The sequence below is a fragment of the Misgurnus anguillicaudatus genome, chromosome 18 (genome assembly GCF_027580225.2).
Source record: "Misgurnus anguillicaudatus chromosome 18, ASM2758022v2, whole genome shotgun sequence".
Lineage (NCBI taxonomy): Eukaryota > Metazoa > Chordata > Actinopteri > Cypriniformes > Cobitidae > Misgurnus > Misgurnus anguillicaudatus.
Genome location: NC_073354.2, coordinates 33,005,981 through 33,025,263, shown reverse-complemented (window position 1 = coordinate 33,025,263; position 19,283 = coordinate 33,005,981). Strand labels below are relative to the sequence as shown.

The following is a 19,283-nucleotide window of genomic DNA, read 5'->3' as shown; positions in this document are numbered from 1 at the left end:
TCACTTGGTTCAGGTCAAACTAGATTTTGGTAGCTTTCTCAAGCTGTGTATAAAAGATGGCCTGGCAAAATGTTCTGGGAGCCATTCTGTACCCAGAAGCTCCCACACTCTGTGTGTATTCAAACTTTATGGAAGCATCTGTATTCAGACTTCCCGCACTACGGTGTGTCGTTGTAATTGCCAGGTATGATTTGACTTTGTGATTTTTATTTCATTTACTACTGTTTTAAGTTTTACATTTTGGATGTGAATGTTGATATTTTGATCCATGAATTTGAAAACTAAATTACTGATTTAAGTGTAACCTGCCTGGCATAATAAATTGTTATTATTGATTCATTTTAAATTCTTCCAAATTGTATTGATTTATTTTAATTCTTTCAGAAATTATTATTTCCAGTAGATTAGAAGGAGTCTGATATTACCGCAAAATAAGTATGCCAGGATATTGATCACACTGGTGTTTTGATGTTGGATGGAGCATGGGGCACGTTCACCAGGACTCTCAGATTTATGTCTATCACCTGACTTAGCAAGTTGCATGATCGTGACTAAAGTAACTATTTTATGATCGGAGCAAGCATGGGGCGGCCAGACATAAAATATTAGTTTACCCGGCAACCTCTGACGAAGGTCAGACTGGCAATTTTGTGTCCGTGAGATATACGCAACGGCCGACGTATACTCTGTGCGATATCGGGTCCCTAATGAACGAATAACTAAGACTATGGGAATTTGTAAATAATCAATATCTAAATTATGATCAACAGATAATTGGTATAATACACTAAATTATTACTGTATTAAATTGGAGTCAGATTATAATTTAACCACAGAGGTCAAAGGAATAAATTAAATAAATGGAATTATTCTTCTAGAAGCGCTATGGAAGGAAAGAACACGTGTTACCTTCACCACGCATTGGACTTCGACGTTGGGCCAATTGGGTGGCGTCTTACACTGGCCTACACTATCTGTTGCAAATCAGCTGTTCCAAAATATAGTTTACAAGAGAAAATACTAGACCAGACTATGTGTAAGGTGAAAGAATAGTTTTCTAATTTTAATGTGTGAACAGACTAAAAAAAGTGTACTCACATATCATAATTAGTTGTCTATTACTATAGTCTGTGAGCCAGTAGGCCTATGTTCTGAAAAATCTGCACCTCTTTGTGGCTTTAATTTCATACTGATCCTTACTTTAAGTCAAGCATCAAAAATTAAGTGACAATGTGAAAATACTAACCCATTTTGCGGTGATCTACTTGCAAGACTTACATGCTGTTTATAACAAAGGGGGTTTATCTATTGCTGGGAGGCTTTAAAAAAATGGGGGCAAAAAAACTAAGAGTATACCCACTTCTCCAGGCATCACTACACCACAGCACTAAGTTTGCAGCAGTTCGGCTCATTTTTAATCCGCTTAAAAATCGTCACGTTTTATTTTGTGCCACCATACTTACTCGTGTAACTACTCATGTAACAGTCTTTAAATATGGAAAACTGCATGGAAGTGTTTGGTGGCTTTTAAATTCATCCCAGTTTGGATCCTAAGGAATGAATGGGGCTAGGCTAAATGCTAACACATTCACAATGTGCTGTACAAGGATTAAGTGCACATATAGAAAAAAGATAGGTATTTATTAATTCGTTTAAGTTGAGGTAAGAACATAGTAAAATATAAAAAAAACGATGGTGTTTTCCTTTAAGGGGGTCATTGGAAAAAAATCCCCTGTAAGGGGTCCCAAATCACAAAAAGTTTGAGAACCTCTGCTCCAAACAACAAAAGTGCCTTTAAAGGTGTCTGTGGACCATATGGTTCCATAAAGAGTCTTTAACATCCACAAAACCTTTGTTTCGTTGTGGAGAAAGGTTATACGGATTATAAAAAAATAAATTGTGCTTTATGAACCTTTGACTGAAACGTTGGAACCAAATGGGTTCTTTAAGAGTGCATGAGAGATATGCAAACTTTGTTTGTCCAGTCACAATTAAACTGTAATGAGCAGGTTAACTGGAACCTGAGAGTTTTGCGACTATAAGGGGAGAAGGGTGGGGTTAAAGAGAGATTACAAAGAGTTCTGCTCAAGTGCACTACAGACTAGTTTCACGTGTGCTGCCCTTAAAAGACATCTTAGTAAGAGAAAGACGGTCTTTTTAAAGGGTAATATGAGTCTGCTATCTCTTGTTTTGTCCCTGGTCTTGATTTCAGTCCAGTTATCTCTGGCTCAGGAAGATCCTCTTCTTCCTTTCTCTGAACACCTGGATCCAGAGCAGAATGTACGACTGAAGTGGGGATTCGATGAGATCCAGGGCACCATTTTATTCGAGCTCACCGTCAACACCAGCGGCTGGATTGGTTTTGGCTTCAGCCCCAATGGAGGAATGACTGGAGCTGATATCGTCATTGGAGGTGTCGGACCAACCGGCAGCTATTTTTCGGTAGAAAATCTAAATATAATCAATAAATGTCAATAACTTAGTGGCATTAAAACCCCATTCATGTGCATGTTTCGTGCAATTTTGTATTTAGCTGACTTATCTAACATAATTCTTATAGCACGATGGATGGTTTTAGTTTTTGTCAGAATTGTATTTATTGCCAAGTAATAAAAGTTTAGCATATAACTTTTTTCGGTCTCCGCTCTCAGAGAAAACGTACAAAAAATACTTTGCTGCCTTAAATTTTCATCTCATGGCAATTCGTATTTTATTTTGTATGAATTCAACTAAATTTGTATGTTTTTGTACGATTTTCTTTTGCCGCTGTGTGACTTTGGGTTTAGAGGTGGGGTATCATTATGTTTTTTTTTCACTTTGGAATTAGCCTATATCTAATTGCATAACCATTGTTTAAACAACATATAAGTAATGAATAATTGTTTATCACATGTTATTTTCCGTGTTAAGGACCGGCATGCTGTTGGGAATTCGATGCCTGTGGTGGACCAGCAACAAAACTACAAACTCCTTTCTCTAAGTGAGTTTGATGGGAAAACAGTCATGAAGTTTCAGAGGTCTATGGAGACATGTGATGAAGATGATTTACCCATCACTGTGAGTCTGTGTAGTCATTGTATACGTTTTTGTATTCATTGCTATAAGTATACAGAGGAAAGTAGTTCCAAAACACTATCAGTTTAACTCTCCCCTTTCATTCGGTGTAAGACTTATGCGGTTTCATTTATAAAACAATGACAGTGGAACTGAGGAATTACGAAACAAAATCTGGGAATCCACGCAATGTTAACACACTTGCCAAGGGGGCCAACATCTTTTCTCAAAACTCCCTTAACTACTGAACCTGTTTGTCAAGTGAAATGAAGTCAATAAAATGTTTAGTCAATTTTATAAAAGAGGAAGCATTTTTTCATATTCATCTTTTAATAGACCATGCACCTGATTTAGCTTATGTTCATGTAAAGTCTGATATTAAATGTGTTCTTAGTTTGTCACACTATAGAAAACTGTCATAATAACCACCCAGCCAAATGTTAAAGATTAAAACCGCCAAGTAAATAAAATAAGATATCAAAACCTTGGAAAAACAGCGAGGATTCGCTGCTCTCAAACGCTGGGGGTTGTCAAAACCATGGTTATTTTGTGGTTACCATGGTTTTACTACAGTAACCATGTTTTTTTTTTTTTGGTGCTAACTGTAGTAAAACCATGGTTAATTTTCGTAAGGGGTATTTCTAAAATAAAACTTTACACAGACTGTTTTTTGCTTTATTTGATAATTAGACTCTTCCCATCAAACTCATCTATGCGTATGGACAGACCGATGACATCAAGTACCACAGTAACAGAAGAGGCTCAAAGGAAGTGAACCTGTTAAAGTACATGCCTCAGGTCACCCCTTCAGACAGCCGGTATTTCGACATGATCATGGTCAATTTTAGAGACATTTTGACTGTTTTATGTTCTATTTTGCATGTGATGGATTTATTTTAGCTGACGCAACAAATGAAACTTTATGCATTAACAATCACATTCTGAACTGATTCAGAAAAAACTAAAGTAAAGCTAAAGTAAAACATATAAAACACAGAAACTTTAACTGTACATGCTTGATATATTAAAAATTACAATGTTTCAGTTTACAGTACCAAGTAAACAAACCTACTATCACTGCAAGATCATGACAGCACCAACCTTCAATCAGAAGCAGCACATATATCGCGTGAGTCTGACATCTTTCACTGTCTGTCTGTCTGTCTGTCTGTCTGTCATACCTGTCTACCTGACATGACATCTGTCTGTCTGTCTGTCTATCTATCGTACCTGTCTGTCTGCCTGTCTACCTGACATGACATCTGTCTGTCTGTCTGTCTATCTATCGTACCTGTCTGTCTGCCTGTCTACCTGACATGACATCTGTCTGTCTGTCTATCTATCTATCTATCTATCTATCTATCTATCTATCTATCTATCTATCTATCTATCTATCTATCTATCTATCTATCTATCTATCTATCTATCTATCTATCTATCTATCTATCTATCTATCGTACCTGTCTGTCTGCCTGTCTACCTGACATGACGTCTGTCTGTCTGTCTATCTATCTATCTATCTATCTATCTATCTATCTATCTATCTATCTATCTATCTATCTATCTATCTATCTATCTATCTATCATACCTGTCTGTCTGCCTGTCTACCTGACATGACATCTGTCTGTCTGTCTGTCTATCTATCGTACCTGTCTGTCTGCCTGTCTACCTGACATGACATCTGTCTGTCTGTCTGTCTATCTATCGTACCTGTCTGTCTGCCTGTCTACCTGACATGACATCTGTCTGTCTGTCTATCTATCTATCTATCTATCTATCTATCTATCTATCTATCTATCTATCTATCTATCTATCTATCTATCTATCTATCTATCTATCTATCTATCTATCTATCTATCTATCTATCTATCTATCTATCTATCTATCGTACCTGTCTGTCTGCCTGTCTACCTGACATGACGTCTGTCTGTCTGTCTATCTATCTATCTATCTATCTATCTATCTATCTATCTATCTATCTATCTATCTATCTATCTATCTATCTATCTATCTATCTATCTATCTATCTATCATACCTGTCTGTCTGCCTGTCTACCTGACATGACGTCTGTCTGTCTGTCTGTCTGTCTGTCTGTCTGTCTGTCTATCGTACCTGTCTGTCTGCCTGTCTACCTGACATGACATCTCTCTGTCTGTCTGTCTATCTACCTTACATCTGTCTGTCTGCCTGTCTGTCTGTCTGTCTGCCTGTCTAACTGACATCTGTCTGTCTGTCTGTCTGTCTATCTATCTATATATCTATGGTAACTGTCTGTCTGTGTCTGTCTGTCTGTCTGTCTGTGTGTCTGTGTGTCTATCCATCCATCCATCCATCCATCCATCCATCCATCCATCCATCCATCCATCCATCCATCCATCTATCTATCTATCTATCTATCTATCTATCTATCTATCTATCTATCTATCTATCTATCTATCTATCTATCTATCTATCTATCTATCTATCTACAGTATCTGTCTGTCTGCCTGTCTAACTGACATGACATCTCTCTGTCTGTCTGTCTGTCTACCTGTCTGTCTGTCTATCTGACATGACATCTCAATCCTGCCAATCAATCAATCAATCGATCAATCAATCAATCAATCAATCAATCAATCAATCAATCAATCAATCAATCAATCAATCAATCAATCAATCAATCAATCAATCAATCAATCAATCAAGACAATACCCATCTGTGTGTCTGCCCACCTGACGTGACATCTCTCTGTCTGTCTATCCATCCAACTGTATGTCTTTATTTCTTTCATCTGTCTGCAGTAACTGTCCGTCTGCCTGATATTTGTCCGTCTGTCTGTCTACCTGACTTGACATATGTCTCTTTCTGTCTTTCTTTCTGTCTGTCTGTCTGTCTGTCTGTCTCTGTCTGAAATGACATATGTCTATCTATCATCTGTAACACATTTATCCCTGACTTTGACCATCTCTTATAATCTTCAGATTGAGCCAATAATCAAAAACTTGGATCTGGTGCATCACATGCTGCTGTATCGCTGTCCTCCGAGTGTAACAGAGCCTTATGAAGCACAGTGTTACACAGAAGACAAAATTGAGAAATGTATGGAGGTTGTCGCTGCATGGGGAGTTGGCGGAGGGGTCAGTTTCTTTTGTGAATTTTAAAGTATTTTCATTTTTAATGGATGTTTCCTTTTTCTAAATGTAGACTAAAAAGGATCTTTATTTCAAACCATTAAATCTCAGAGCAGACTCTATTTGGAGAACAGACAATATAAAAAATAAATAAAAAATTTCGTTTCTTTTAAGGCCATTGAACTCCCTGAAGTGGCAGGACTTCCAATTGGAGGAAATGTTAGTAAATATTTCTACAGGCTTGAAGTGCATTACAACAATCCAAATAAAATTGCAGGTATCTCTAATTGGATTACGGATTATGCCATAAGACATCATGTTGTGACAAATATATGAGGTATTTAGCCACTAAAATACAAACCTTTTTCCTCACAGGTCGAGTTGATAGCTCAGGTCTACGTTTCTACTACACATCTGATCTCCGTCAGCATGATGCAGCTGCTCTCATGACAGGGCTTGCTGTCACCCCTGGATACGCCATCCCACCCCTGGCGAAGTCTTTCCTCACATATGGCCTTTGTGACACTACTCTAATTCCACAGGTACATGTGCAGTTTCCCACAATCAAAACATGGAACTCCATGAACCAACAAATGGGGATAGGAAGTCAATTTTATTTTAAAGAACATCAAAGATGTCATAAAAATAACGCTGCCTTTAGCTTGCTAAATAGAGGTTGTAAACCAGTGTGAAAGTGAAAATCACATCCTTGTCAAGTTGCAAAGCATAATCGAAATGTGACCTCTGTATTTAAAGGAACGAACCCAGATTTTGGGAATTTTGCTTATTCACCATATCGCCTAGAGCAGTGCTTCTCAATTATTTTCTGGCACGCCCCCCCCCCCCCCAAGGAAGAGGTAAACATTTCCCGCCCCCCCAACTCTCTGCTGCAACTGTAAATAGTATAATTTGTCTATAAAATTACACATCTGCAAAACATTGTATCCTTATTAAAATTGAGAAAACACAAAACGAAAACACAAAAAAAGAAATATTGATCAACTTACAACAAAGAATAACTTTATTAACATTGTTCTTTAGTCTGTAACAGAAATGCATCAATTTGCCTGAAATAAAAAAATCAATCCTAATTTAAAGTATATTATTTTTTGACCATTTGATACTGAAAATTTTAATTAAATATAATCAATAAATAATAATAAAAAACACAAGCGGCTTATCAGCGTGATTGGGGTGTAATGTCTTTAAAAATCACTTCCTGAAAAAGTATTTTCCCCGGGGTCTCGCGCGCCCCCCCTGGTGTCGCTTCGAGCCCCCCCTGGGGGTCCCGCCCCACTATTTGAGAAGCACTGGCCTAGAGTTAGATAAGTCCATACATACCTTTCTCATCTCTGTGCGTGCTGTAACTTGTCCCCTTGGAATTATAAGGTGCCATCTGCCAAAACATTATTTAAACATTAAATATAAAATTAATGTTGTAACAATTTTTCAACATGTGTTAGAAAGTAATGTAATCCTTTCTATGACATTTATTTTATATTTTTAGCACTTTTATCTCTAAAAGTCAGATTTTACATTGCTCGTTTACAACATTGCTACTTCCCTCTTCTGTCTGAGTTAGGGGCCAGTCACACCAAAAGCGCTTAAAACGCTTGCAAACGCAAGGCGCGACACACTGCGTTTTTAAAAAAAAGAGCAGTGCGACGTGGCTTTTCATATTGCTAAGCAACCACCGAGTCAGCTGTCTTGTCAATCAAATATTAAAGGGTGAGCGCTCTTTTGCTGTTAACTGTCATATTAGCAGAAACTTTAAAAAGAGGGCGCTTGCTCTGACCTTGTTTGAGGGTGAGAGGTGCACAAACACGCAGGAGAGAGTGAGCGATTGGAGTCCGGTTCTTCAAAGCAACTGTAAACTTCACTCACCACAACGTAAGGCCCCTCATTCGATTGGACAATGGAAAGACGCGAATGACGTCAGGCGCTTCTCCGCTCTCAGCGCTCCTTCAAAAACGCGTGCGCGGCAGGCGGCAAAGAACCGCAAGGCGCTCGGCGCGCATAAACACTGCGCAAACGCGCCCTGCCCATAGAATATCATTCAAAAAAGGCGCCTGCAACTGCCATAAACACTTTTGGTGTGACTGGCCCCTTACTTTTAGACACATTTTTTTTGCATGTTATACCATTGAGCAGCTACAGGCTACAATCATTATAAAATAATTTGAATACTGAGGTAAACGCTTTAATGACCTTTCACATGTTTATCATAACTTACTGTAACAGCACTATTTTGGGTAGGATAGTTTGTTTTTTCTGTATTTCTTTTATCTTAGTGCTTGCTTCTTACAGTTTTTCTCAGTCGCTTTGGTACATTTCTCGAATCATACTCACAATTTGCAAAACAATAAGTGCATTTCTCAAAACAATTCGTACAAATAGCAAAACACCATGGATAACCTGCAAAAGCCACTCTCTTACTCAAACTACTTAGTTCATCTCTTAAAAGTAAATATCTGTGTCAATGAACATGTCAGTGCCATCAGAATGACAAGTCATTGTGTCATTGTGTACGGATAAGACAGTCAAATTGTTTAGTCATGATGTCATTATAATAGTTTACTCTGGAGGGATGTTCTGATGTAAACTATGGCTAAAGTTTTGACGACAAGTATTGTAAATTGTAGGTTACACCTTACTGTATGTACTGTAATTCGTTGACAGACCATGTAATTGCCATACAGAAAGGAAAAGACAGCACTGCATAGCACAAAGAAAAAACACAAAAGTAGAAATGTGAACATAGGACAATCTTTTGTACATGCAGTGTTGTAGGAATTACACTGAAGTCTTCGTATACCTCCTGACCCAGCAAGCATGTTTGGCTAAAACAAGGCTAAATTTGGGCTGCCAGTTACAGTTTTTCCTCAGTCGCTTTGGTACATTTCTCAGATCAGAATTGAAATTCTCAAAACTGCTTGTTTAATTCTCACATCATTGTGTCACTTGTGCACATCAAAAAAGCAGTTTCTCATTTCTTTGAACAAGTTGCAAATGCTTTGGTACATCCATGCAAATGATTATGTACAATTCTCTGCTTTTTCCTACATTATCAATTGCTTATGTCATGTTGATCAAAATATATTATAATGGGTCTCTGTCATAGACCGTAAAAAAATATGGACGTAGTGTCCGTGACGTCACCCATTGGTTTGTGAAGATCGCTTTTGGCCCTGTCCCAAATGGCACACTCCGGAATTGTGGTCCTCCTCAGAGTCCACACTTTGATGACATCACGTAGTCCAGACTTTAGGGACCATTGATGCGAGTCCACGTGGGTGCACCGGAGTCGTATTTTGGGACAGACTCGAGCGTCAAACCAGAAATAGGTAGAGCAGTTGCCCATCAGTGTGAACTCCTCCCTTCCGTCGTCTTATTGGTCTGATTGCCCTTTCGCAAGGACTTCTGGGTTGGTAAAGTGCGCGAAGCCTGCAGCAGTGCGGGCTTCGCTGAAGACTGCATCAACTCAAGGGGGCAAAGGAGGCGCTGATGAGCACACTTCAAAGCGTAAAAATGACAGATGGGACACCCTACGGACTCGTAGACTAAGCGAGAACGCGCAATTTAAGGCCACGAGACCGAAAGTCCACATGAAGTGCTCCATTTGGGACAGGGCCTTTGAAGCTTAAAGTAGGCGTTGCCTGCCGTCGCCATCTTGGCCGCGCGTCCCCGCGAATCACTCGCGGAAAACCGAAAATGGGTAAAGAGGCGGGACATGGGTGAAGCTGAGGTAAAAACCCCGCCCGCCTAGCACGAGTCTAGTGACAGCAGTGGCTGTTCTTCCAACACTCAAGGGGCCACGCCCTTAATTATGCAGAACTTTAAGGCTTAATATAATTGAAACGGATGAGCTACAAAAAAATGCACCACCCTCACAGTCAGGGGTGTCGGAGTGGGGGTAAAACCAGTACTAATTACCAGGGCCCCCAAGGAAGATAGGGCCCTTGAAAAGTCTGGAATATATTATGGGGGTGGGGCATGGGGGCCCATCACGACGGGATATGCATAGGGCCCGAGATCTTGTGCAACGCCCCTGCTCACAGTTGTCATGAAGGGCAAAATTAGCTATATAGGCCAAAAACACTTTTTGTGCCAGGCTGTAAACACATTCTTTTCTACTGTAAAGTTGGCCATTTTTAACGTGGGAGTCTATGGGAATTGACTCCCTTTTGGAGCCAGCCTCGAGCGGTCAGTCGATGAATTGGTTTAAACCACTTCAGTATTGGCTTTATCAGAGATCGGAAGGTTGCCCCTCGGTCTCTGTTGAATAGTCTCACCCCCCACAACCTATGGCCATTTGCATGCAAAATGGTTGAACAAGTTGTCATAATACAGGGTTTGGTGGTCAAACATATTTCTATACATTTCATTAGACGTTTTTTCTAAATCTGTCCTGAATTGGTAAATTGCTCCCAGGTGAATCTTGACTTTCTCTAACAGACAGGAACATACCCCAGCAAGCAAAAACTGAGACGTTGAAATAATGGCAAACTATAGACCCAAAAGTAACCCACTTCTACCATAAATAACCCTAAATTTGGTTACATGCCATTTTTGCCAAAATAACTTGAAGATGTATGATATTCCGACATGTAAACAAAGTCAACAGGTGTTCAAGGTGTTTGCTTTCATTTCTTTTACATGTTCTAAAAGTATACACATCATCTATTCTTGGGTCACGGTTAGACGTCTATTAGACTTTCACTGGCTGCCCAAATGTAGCCTTGTTTTAGCCAAACATGCTTGCTGGGTCAGGAGGTAGACTTCAGTGTAATTCCTACAGCACTGCATGTACAGTTTTCGCTAAAGATATTGTCCCATGTTCACATTTCTACGTTTTTTTTTTTTTTTTTACTTGCGTTATGCAGTGCTGTCTGTTCCTTTCTGTATGGCAATGACATGGTCTGTCAACCAATTACAGTACAAACAGTAAAAGCGTAAATGTAAATTTTGTCCAGTCTAATCAAACTCCCACATAACTTACACTAAAGTGTAAATTACAATTTACAATACTTGTCATCAAAACTTTAGCCATAGTTTACATCAGAACATCCCTCCAGAGTAAACTGTTATATTGACAACATGACTAAATAATGTGACTGTTTTATCCGTACACAATGACACAAGGACATGTCATTCTGATGGCACTGACATGCTCATTGACACAGATATTTTTTTTTGAGAGATGAACTAAGTATTTAGAGTAAAAGAGTGGCTTTTGCAGGTAATCCATGGTGTTTTGCTATTTGTACGAATTGTTTTGAGAAATGCACTTACTGTTTTGCAAATTGTCAGTATGATTCGAGGAATGTACCAAAACGACTGAGAAAAACTGTAATATCAGGAACTCTGAGAATAGCACTGCTGGCTAATGTGGTGTCTAACTTAGGGTGGCCATTTGTGCCAGTTCCGCCTGACACGTCCCAAACATGTTTCGGGCACGAATGGCCACCCTAGTCTAACTATGAAAACAATCTCCTCAGCAAGACCTAAAACAAAACAAAAAAGACTGCCCTACTGAAAAATCCCGCAAAGACCAGCATAAGCTGGTAGCTGGTTTAAGGTGGCAGTAGCTGGTCCAACCAGCCTAGCAAAGCTGGTCAAGCTGGTGGGTCAGCTGGTCTTACAGCATGACCAGCTAAGTCCAGCTAGAAGAACTTAAAAAGTGACCAAAACACAGCTAGACCAGCATAAAAAGTGACCAAAACACAGCTAGAACAGCTTGCTACACCAGCAAGCTAAAACCAAGCTGGAAGACCAGCTAAAACCAACTCACCAGCTCAAGCTGGATTTTATATTAGGGTGAACTTGCCTGGAATTCGGGCTGTCGATCTTAAGTGACTTAAAAACTTTGTGGTGCGTGCTAGAATCCTCACAGATATTGTGTGTCTGTGATTTTTCCTGTCGTCAAGGAAAAAGCTGGCGACACAACATATTGTGGCGGTTTCCCTGACAGGGATTAAACTAGTCCTAGACTACAATAAATGTAAACAACTTGCACTGACATATCTTAAAATACATCAGTGCCCTTTGTTTTGGCTCAAAATGCACACAAGTAAGGTTTTTAGTAAGACATGTTTGTTAAAACTTATTTCCCAGTGAAACTAAGGTCTAGTTCTGGCTTAAACTAATCCCTGTCCCTGTCAACCACCCCATAAAGTTGATCCTGATTGGTCCTCTTCTGTGCATTCGAAGTGCTGTTTAGCTCACGCAGAACTTTATAGAGCCAAGTTAGAGTTCGACTTTGTAGATAGAACACTTTTGTTTTTTTAATAAAACATCCCAAAATGTAAACAACTTTAAAAAACATCACATAATGTAAATAAGTTGTCACAGAATAAGAATATGTGAATAACTCAATTTTGACAAAAATGTCAGTTAGAACCTTATAATTCCAAGTCTGACGCAGCCCCCGCTAGCTTAGCTTAGCACAAAGACTGGAAGTGAATGGCTCCAGCTAGCAAACTCCTCCCAATAAGTGACAAAATAACGCAAACATTTTCCTATTCATGTGATTTGTATAGTCACACCGTGTACAAATAACAAGGTCATATGATACACAACCATATATTTTAACAATATACATCCTGGGAACTATATTCTCAGAATTCGATGCACTGTATACTTGGGCGGAGTGATTCCCAGAATGTGTCTGTAAAGTTTCAGCTCAAAATACACCACAGATCTTTCATTACACGATGTTGAATATGGCCATTTATGGTTGCGTTGTTTTTGTGTGTGTCTCTTTACAGTAAATGCAAAGAAAACTTCTGTTTCCCTCCCTGTATGCAAAGTATGGGGTATAATGCTTACACATGTGCTTTGGACTACATCAAAACATGTGTCTCTGGCAGAAGGTTAAACTATGTGCTCATAAGGCAGAGTCTGTGAGCGATCATGGGTGGGGCGTAATCAATGTGACATCACATTGATAGGGGATCCCAAACAGCCTGCTTTTGTGACTGTTGCGGTTTAAAGGAGATTACACAAAGAAGAATAGATGGATTCGTATAATTACCTTTTCTGCTAGAAACACATTTAAAAGTGCATTTTTTAGGGGGGGGGGGGGCTTTAAGACATTTCCATTTTACATTTATAAGTGAATACATGCATGAATAAATAGTTTCTTTGTCTGTTTCAAAATTGGATGAAGCTTATTTATTCAGTTTTAGATTTTGTAAATCTCAATTTAAAAAATATTGACACTTATGACAAATGAGTGCAGTAGTATATCGGGTGTAAAATTGTCTGGGTTGTAAGATTTGTTTGATATGCAGGTGATAAAGAAAGTGCATCACATTATATCTGATGCATCTCACTCTCTTTATGATTCATTTCAGACCCTCCCCTCAGGATTTTTGTACAGGGTACCTTTAGCCAAGACTAACAGATTTAAAAAAAAGTATCTTTAAAATTAGACATGAATCCCCTAAAAACCTTGTTCTGTGCTTTGCAGGTTCTGTCTGAGACCCCACAAGATCTTCAGGTGTTCGCTGTAATGTTACACACACATTTGGCTGGACGAAAGGTGCGCGTCGGACACTTCAGGTATACATTACAATGTTATAGACAGTTTAGAAATAATATAAATAAAGATCACTGACTAAAGGTTATGTTGAACTGAAAGGGCATCTCTAAATGAGGCACCCAATACTGAATAAATATGAGTTATTTTATTGAACTCATGCATTTTCTCTGTGCATTTCAGAGATGGAAAACAGATTGATCTCCTAGCTGTGAATGAACAATACAATTTTGAATATCAGGAGATGGTAAACTTGGGTAAAACTAAGACAGTGAAGTTGGTAAGTGTGATATAGTTAAAATATGAAGAGTTTGATTCCAAAATGCAATAAATCCATTTTGACTAATTTCGGTAAATTAGCCAAGAAAGTGACAAGATGAAAACCACTATTTTCTCTTACAAACTTTCACATAGCATCTTTAGGTTATTATAACATAAAAAATTCAAATCCATAATTTGATTTTCAAAGATTTATTATAAAAAAGTTTTAAATGCTATAAATCTATTGAATCAATATATAAATGTGCATTCATCTTTGTCATGTTATATTCATTTAGTGTTATACACTGATTAAAAAAATAAACATTAATGGCATTAATCAAAACACTTACTTTGTCAAATTAATAACACTGTCATCGCTGAACTTTTTTGACAGCGATCAGCTATAAAATGTTTTGGTCGTGCTCAATTTTCGTTGACTTTGAGTAAAATAATGGAAAGTTTTTCATAAGATCCTCTAGGGTCAATGTGTTAGCATGACAGAAGCTTGATGCTGTCGTGTGAGAACAAGCAACAGCCGGCATTTTTCCTTCGCCCGAGTGCCTCTCGCGTAAATTATTAGATTTTGATGCCTTACGTTTCTTTCCCACCACAGAAAACCACCACAGGTTTATCAATGTCATCAAAATTATTATTTTGTTTTTATTTGTTTGTTGATCACGAAGTACAAATAGGAAGAAAACTAGGATTTCGTATATTCAATGCGCCGCATTTGTTTACAATGCGTGGAATTGTGCGCTGTGATTGGTTAAGCGGATTTATTTCATACTGCAGAGAAGGAGGACTGGCGTTTATCTTGTTTTGGAAAAAAAGGGAGAAAGGATGACAGAATAACACGGTGGATATCGGATTTTGCGTAATATTAAGAATTTACTTTTTTAATACTGACCAGACACAATACTGATTTTGGTGGTAACTCATTTTTTTTTTTTTTTGGAACCAAACTCTTCATATATTTTTTATATTTTCATTTTGTTCAGTAAACATACAATTCTGCCTTGTAAAATATCAATTGTATATTCGCAAAACTGTTTAAAAATAGTAAAAAAAAAGTCTCAGGCTGTCACTGGGGCAGTACCTTTTAAAATGTCCAAATATGTATACCATTTAAGTACAGATGTCTTTACATTTGATACCATTATGTAACTCTGAGGTACTAATATGAACTCTTGAGGTGCAAAGGTGTACTTTTTGGTGTACTGGGTACTGCCCAGTGACAGCTAGCTACCTGACAGTATATCAACTGGTTTAGTTTTAAACATTATTTGCTTTTAATTATTACAGGGTGACGAACTACTGGTGCAGTGTACTTATAATACAGAGGATCGCACAACACTCACATGGGTTTGTACATTTTAGGTAGCAACTTTGACTAAATGTCATATTGGTAAATTGCTTTATAAGAATGACAACACAATGATGAAGTCCATTGCAGCCATGTCTTTAAAACAAAGATCATGTCTGAGGTTCGACTGGGTGTAATTTGTGACCCAGCTAAAATCATTTACTGTTATCAACATAAAATCATCCTACATAATGTAAAAAACATTCTGTGAAAATATAACCTTGATATCTTTAACTTTGACTGTGTAAGGTCATGTTAAAGATTAAAATCAATGTGAAATCAAACTTTGATGCTCCTTATCTCATCATTAGATTATGAGACTTCAACTACTGTACTGTAATGTATACCAATTAAAAACCACCCTGTTAAAGATGGTTCAAAGATAACATAAAGAACTAAGTATCTACCCAATAAAAACGCCCAAAAATTCAACTCTACTAATAAACATGGATATTGAATGAATATGTTAAAATCTCTCAAATATTTGCTATGCAAAATCTCTCTCTGTCTACAGGGAGGGTTCGCAACTACAGAGGAGATGTGCTTGGCTTTCCTCTACTACTATCCTGCTATGAGTCTGAGTGGTTGTCAGAGCTTCCCTGATTTGGATGCTTTACGAGCCGAAATAGGAACAACAAATTTTTTGTAATCCAATTGCAAATTCATTTTCTTTGGTCTTTATTATGACTTCTTTGAATAATGTGTCTTTTGTTTGTCAGTAACTGGTTCATTATGAGGTCTACAAATACTTGGAATGATACATCCATCAATGAATACCAACAAGCACTGAAGACCATAAATCAGGAAGTCATAGTTTCTAACACTTATGTAAGTATTCACGCTTCAGCAATACTCCCTAAAAATGTCTGGATTAACTAAACCCAGAGAATGTTTTTGAACAGTGGGGGCTGGAGAGGCACCTGACCTCCTGTAAGCATTGAGAGACCCTCTATAAAGCACAAAAATATAAATTGGGGGATCCCTTGGTTTTTATCAAACCCTTCAGACCAGGTGTTTACAGTTTTTCTGAATTGCTCAAACACTAAACCCCAATCTCTGAACCAAATTCATAGTGGCCTAAAATCTTTCGTCAAATCATGCACTCTTGTTGCAAAACACTAAACACAGACTTCTCACTAAAACACACATTTCACACTGCAATGAACTTGTTTTATAAATGCTAAACACAGGCAGGCAAAAGTTGAACACAACTACAACACCGTTATCATCGAGTAAACATAACAACTCAAAATTCTACACACTTTTATCTAATGGTATTTTTTACCAATTGTGTGGATTGGAAACAATCTGAGAGGCAGGTGAAGAGTATGAGGAAGAAAAGGACACCAGAGACGATGCAATTGGCAAAATTTGCAGTTGGATTGCTGACTTTTTACAAAATACAAGTGCTGCTTACAGTAATATTGAAAACTTACTATTACTTGCAGTACTTACAGTAAAGTATTCACTATATTCACTGAACTAAACTTGTGATTACAGTAATAGAGATTTTTAACAGTATTTGTCAAGTGTTGTTATGTACAATAAACATGTATTTTTCTATAAGCAGATCTCCTGGATGTTGTGTTTTCCATTTTTTAAGGTAGTGTCTAATGGATGCTTGTAGTGTTTTATATTATAGACTTATGTGTGTATGATTTGAAAGCTTAGTTTGATTTTGAGTACAAGTGAAATGGTTTTAAAGGAATTGTCTGCTTTTGCTAGAAGAGTCAGGGGTTCTGTGAATTTTGTTTAAAATTGGGATTTGTGTTTAAGGTTTTGAGAAAATGAGTGATGGTTTCAAAAAATGTGTTTTAGCAATTCAGAAAAACTGTAATCAGTGTGCCTTACTTTGATTGGTTGATCAGCATTTTATTGGTTTGAACTAAAAAACATGTGATGTAGTGGACACAGGGTCTGAAGGGGTTAAAATACTACATGGATATAAAATTTGTGTGCTGCGCTGCCATAAAGCGATACAGTCCATTTTTGTCCCAATTTCGCAATAAACTAATCGAAAAGATTTCTGTCTGAAATAAATGTACAGACAGGCAGACATACATGCAGATAGACATATTGACAATTAGACAGACAGATAGACAGACAGACAGATAGGTGGACAGACAGCTAGACAGACAGACAGGCAGAGAGTAGAAAACAGATAGACAGATGTACAGACAGGCAGACAAACATGCAAATAGAGAGACAGACAGGTTGATAGACAGACAGTTAGACAGACAGATAGCTAGACAGACGAGCAGAAAGTAGACAAACAGATATACAGGTGTACAGACAGGCAGACAGACATGCAGGTAGACATATGGACAATTAGACAGACAGATAGGTAGACAGATAAACAGACAGACAGATAGGTGGACAGACAGCTAGACAGACAGGCAGGAGAATAGACAAACAGATAGACAGATGTACAGACATGTAGACAGACATGCAGACAGACAGACAGACAGACAGACAGACAGGTGAATAGACAGACAGGTAGACAGACAGATAGGGGACAGATAGCTAGACACCCTACTGAAAAATCCAGCTAAAACCAGCATAAGCTGGTAGCTGGTTTTAGCTGGTTTAAGGTGGTTTATGCTGGTCCTCCCAGCCGGACAAAGCTGATCATGCTGGTGGGCCAGCTGGTATTCCAGCATGACCAGCTAAGTCCAGCTAGACCAGCTTAAAATGTGACCAAAACACACCTAGACCAGCTTGCTACACCAGCAAAACCAGCTTCCTACACCAGCAAAACCAGCTAAAACCAAGCTGGGGACCAGCTAAAACCAGCTCACAAGCTTATGCTGGTCTTAACTGGATTTTTCAGTAGGGCAGACAAGCAGAAAGTAGACAAACAAATTTACAGGTGTACAGACAGGCAGACAGACAGACATGCAGATAGATAGATAGACAGACAGACAATTAGACAGACATACAGATAGAGGACAGATAGCTAGACAGATGAGCAGGTGGATGGACAGACAGATAGACAGGCAGATAGGGGACAAATAGCTAGACAGACAGTAGACAAACAGATATACGTATAGGTGTACAGACAGGCAGACAGAAATGCAGATAGACATACGGACAGTTAGACAGACATACAGGATGGACAGACAGGTAGACAGAGGGACAGATAGAGAGGGACAGACAGATAGACAGGCAGGCAGACGAACAGACAAGTAGACAGACAGGTGGGTTGACATATAGACAGACAGAGAGGCAGATAGGTGGACAGACAGCTACACAGATAAACAGACAAATGGGCAGACAGGCAGATGAACGTGTTTGTGCCTTTTTCACCCAACACTTGTTTGAAAATAACCCATTATATTTTAGGTCAATGGTTTGAGATCCCCGGGGCTAGTATTATTTGAGATTTGATGTCAAGTTCAATCCATGGTTGGTATGGACATTTTGTAAATTCATTTAATCCAACAGTTGGGTTTGTCCATATTTCACCCAACCATGGGTTGAAACCACCCACCAGTATTTGTTTGGGGGGAAAATTACTGCATGAGGGTGGTACATATTTATTTGTTTTGATAAGGGCCAGCTTGTGACAGCTTTTTCCATATGCACTTACAGCAGATGGACTCATACAAGTTTGGGATGATTCCTGATCTGCAAGTGACTCGTCCTTCTGTACCCTGCAGCAGGAACAGTTGTACCACTGCACGTCTTGCTTGGATATCGCTGCTCGTCTGCTTGATGGTGCAGTTGGCATCTTTCTAAGTTAATCAACTTAGGAGACCTTTGGCCATCTCACAGAGATTATCCCATAGCCTCAACAGAAACCAGAGTCACAGAAAATTCAGCAAGATATCAAAATGTTAAATGCGCCGTCATTTATAAGGCATTTTAATTTTTTTTGATGAACAAAGGATATTATAATTAAGTGACACCCTGTTGTTGGCTTATTAGCCACAATGTATTTGTGACTTGTTTT

At 38.4% G+C, this 19,283-nt stretch overlaps 1 protein-coding gene across 1 annotated transcript; it reads left to right on the top strand.

The window, feature by feature from the left end:
• The first annotated feature begins 2,139 nt into the window (after positions 1–2,139).
• On the top strand, positions 2,140–19,283 carry LOC141350610 (DBH-like monooxygenase protein 2 homolog). Its single transcript, XM_073856349.1, has 13 exons — positions 2,140–2,442; positions 2,911–3,057; positions 3,745–3,904; positions 4,107–4,183; positions 6,018–6,173; positions 6,342–6,444; positions 6,543–6,709; positions 13,639–13,730; positions 13,891–13,987; positions 15,271–15,330; positions 15,846–15,976; positions 16,051–16,159; positions 18,923–19,283. Exons 1-13 carry the CDS (start codon positions 2,170–2,172, stop codon positions 19,067–19,069), a joined length of 1,719 nt encoding a protein of 572 aa, XP_073712450.1. The 5' UTR covers positions 2,140–2,169; the 3' UTR covers positions 19,070–19,283.

Excerpts from the sequence above, each read along its gene's own strand:
- LOC141350610 (XM_073856349.1), top strand. The coding sequence starts at position 2,170 with ATGAGTCTGCTATCTCTTGTTTTGTCCCTGGTCTTGATTTCAGTCCAG. Across the intron at positions 6,445-6,542 it reads CAATCCAAATAAAATTGCAG|GTCGAGTTGATAGCTCAGGT; the intron begins GTATCTCTAATT and ends TTTTCCTCACAG. Across the intron at positions 15,331-15,845 it reads ATCGCACAACACTCACATGG|GGAGGGTTCGCAACTACAGA; the intron begins GTTTGTACATTT and ends CTCTGTCTACAG.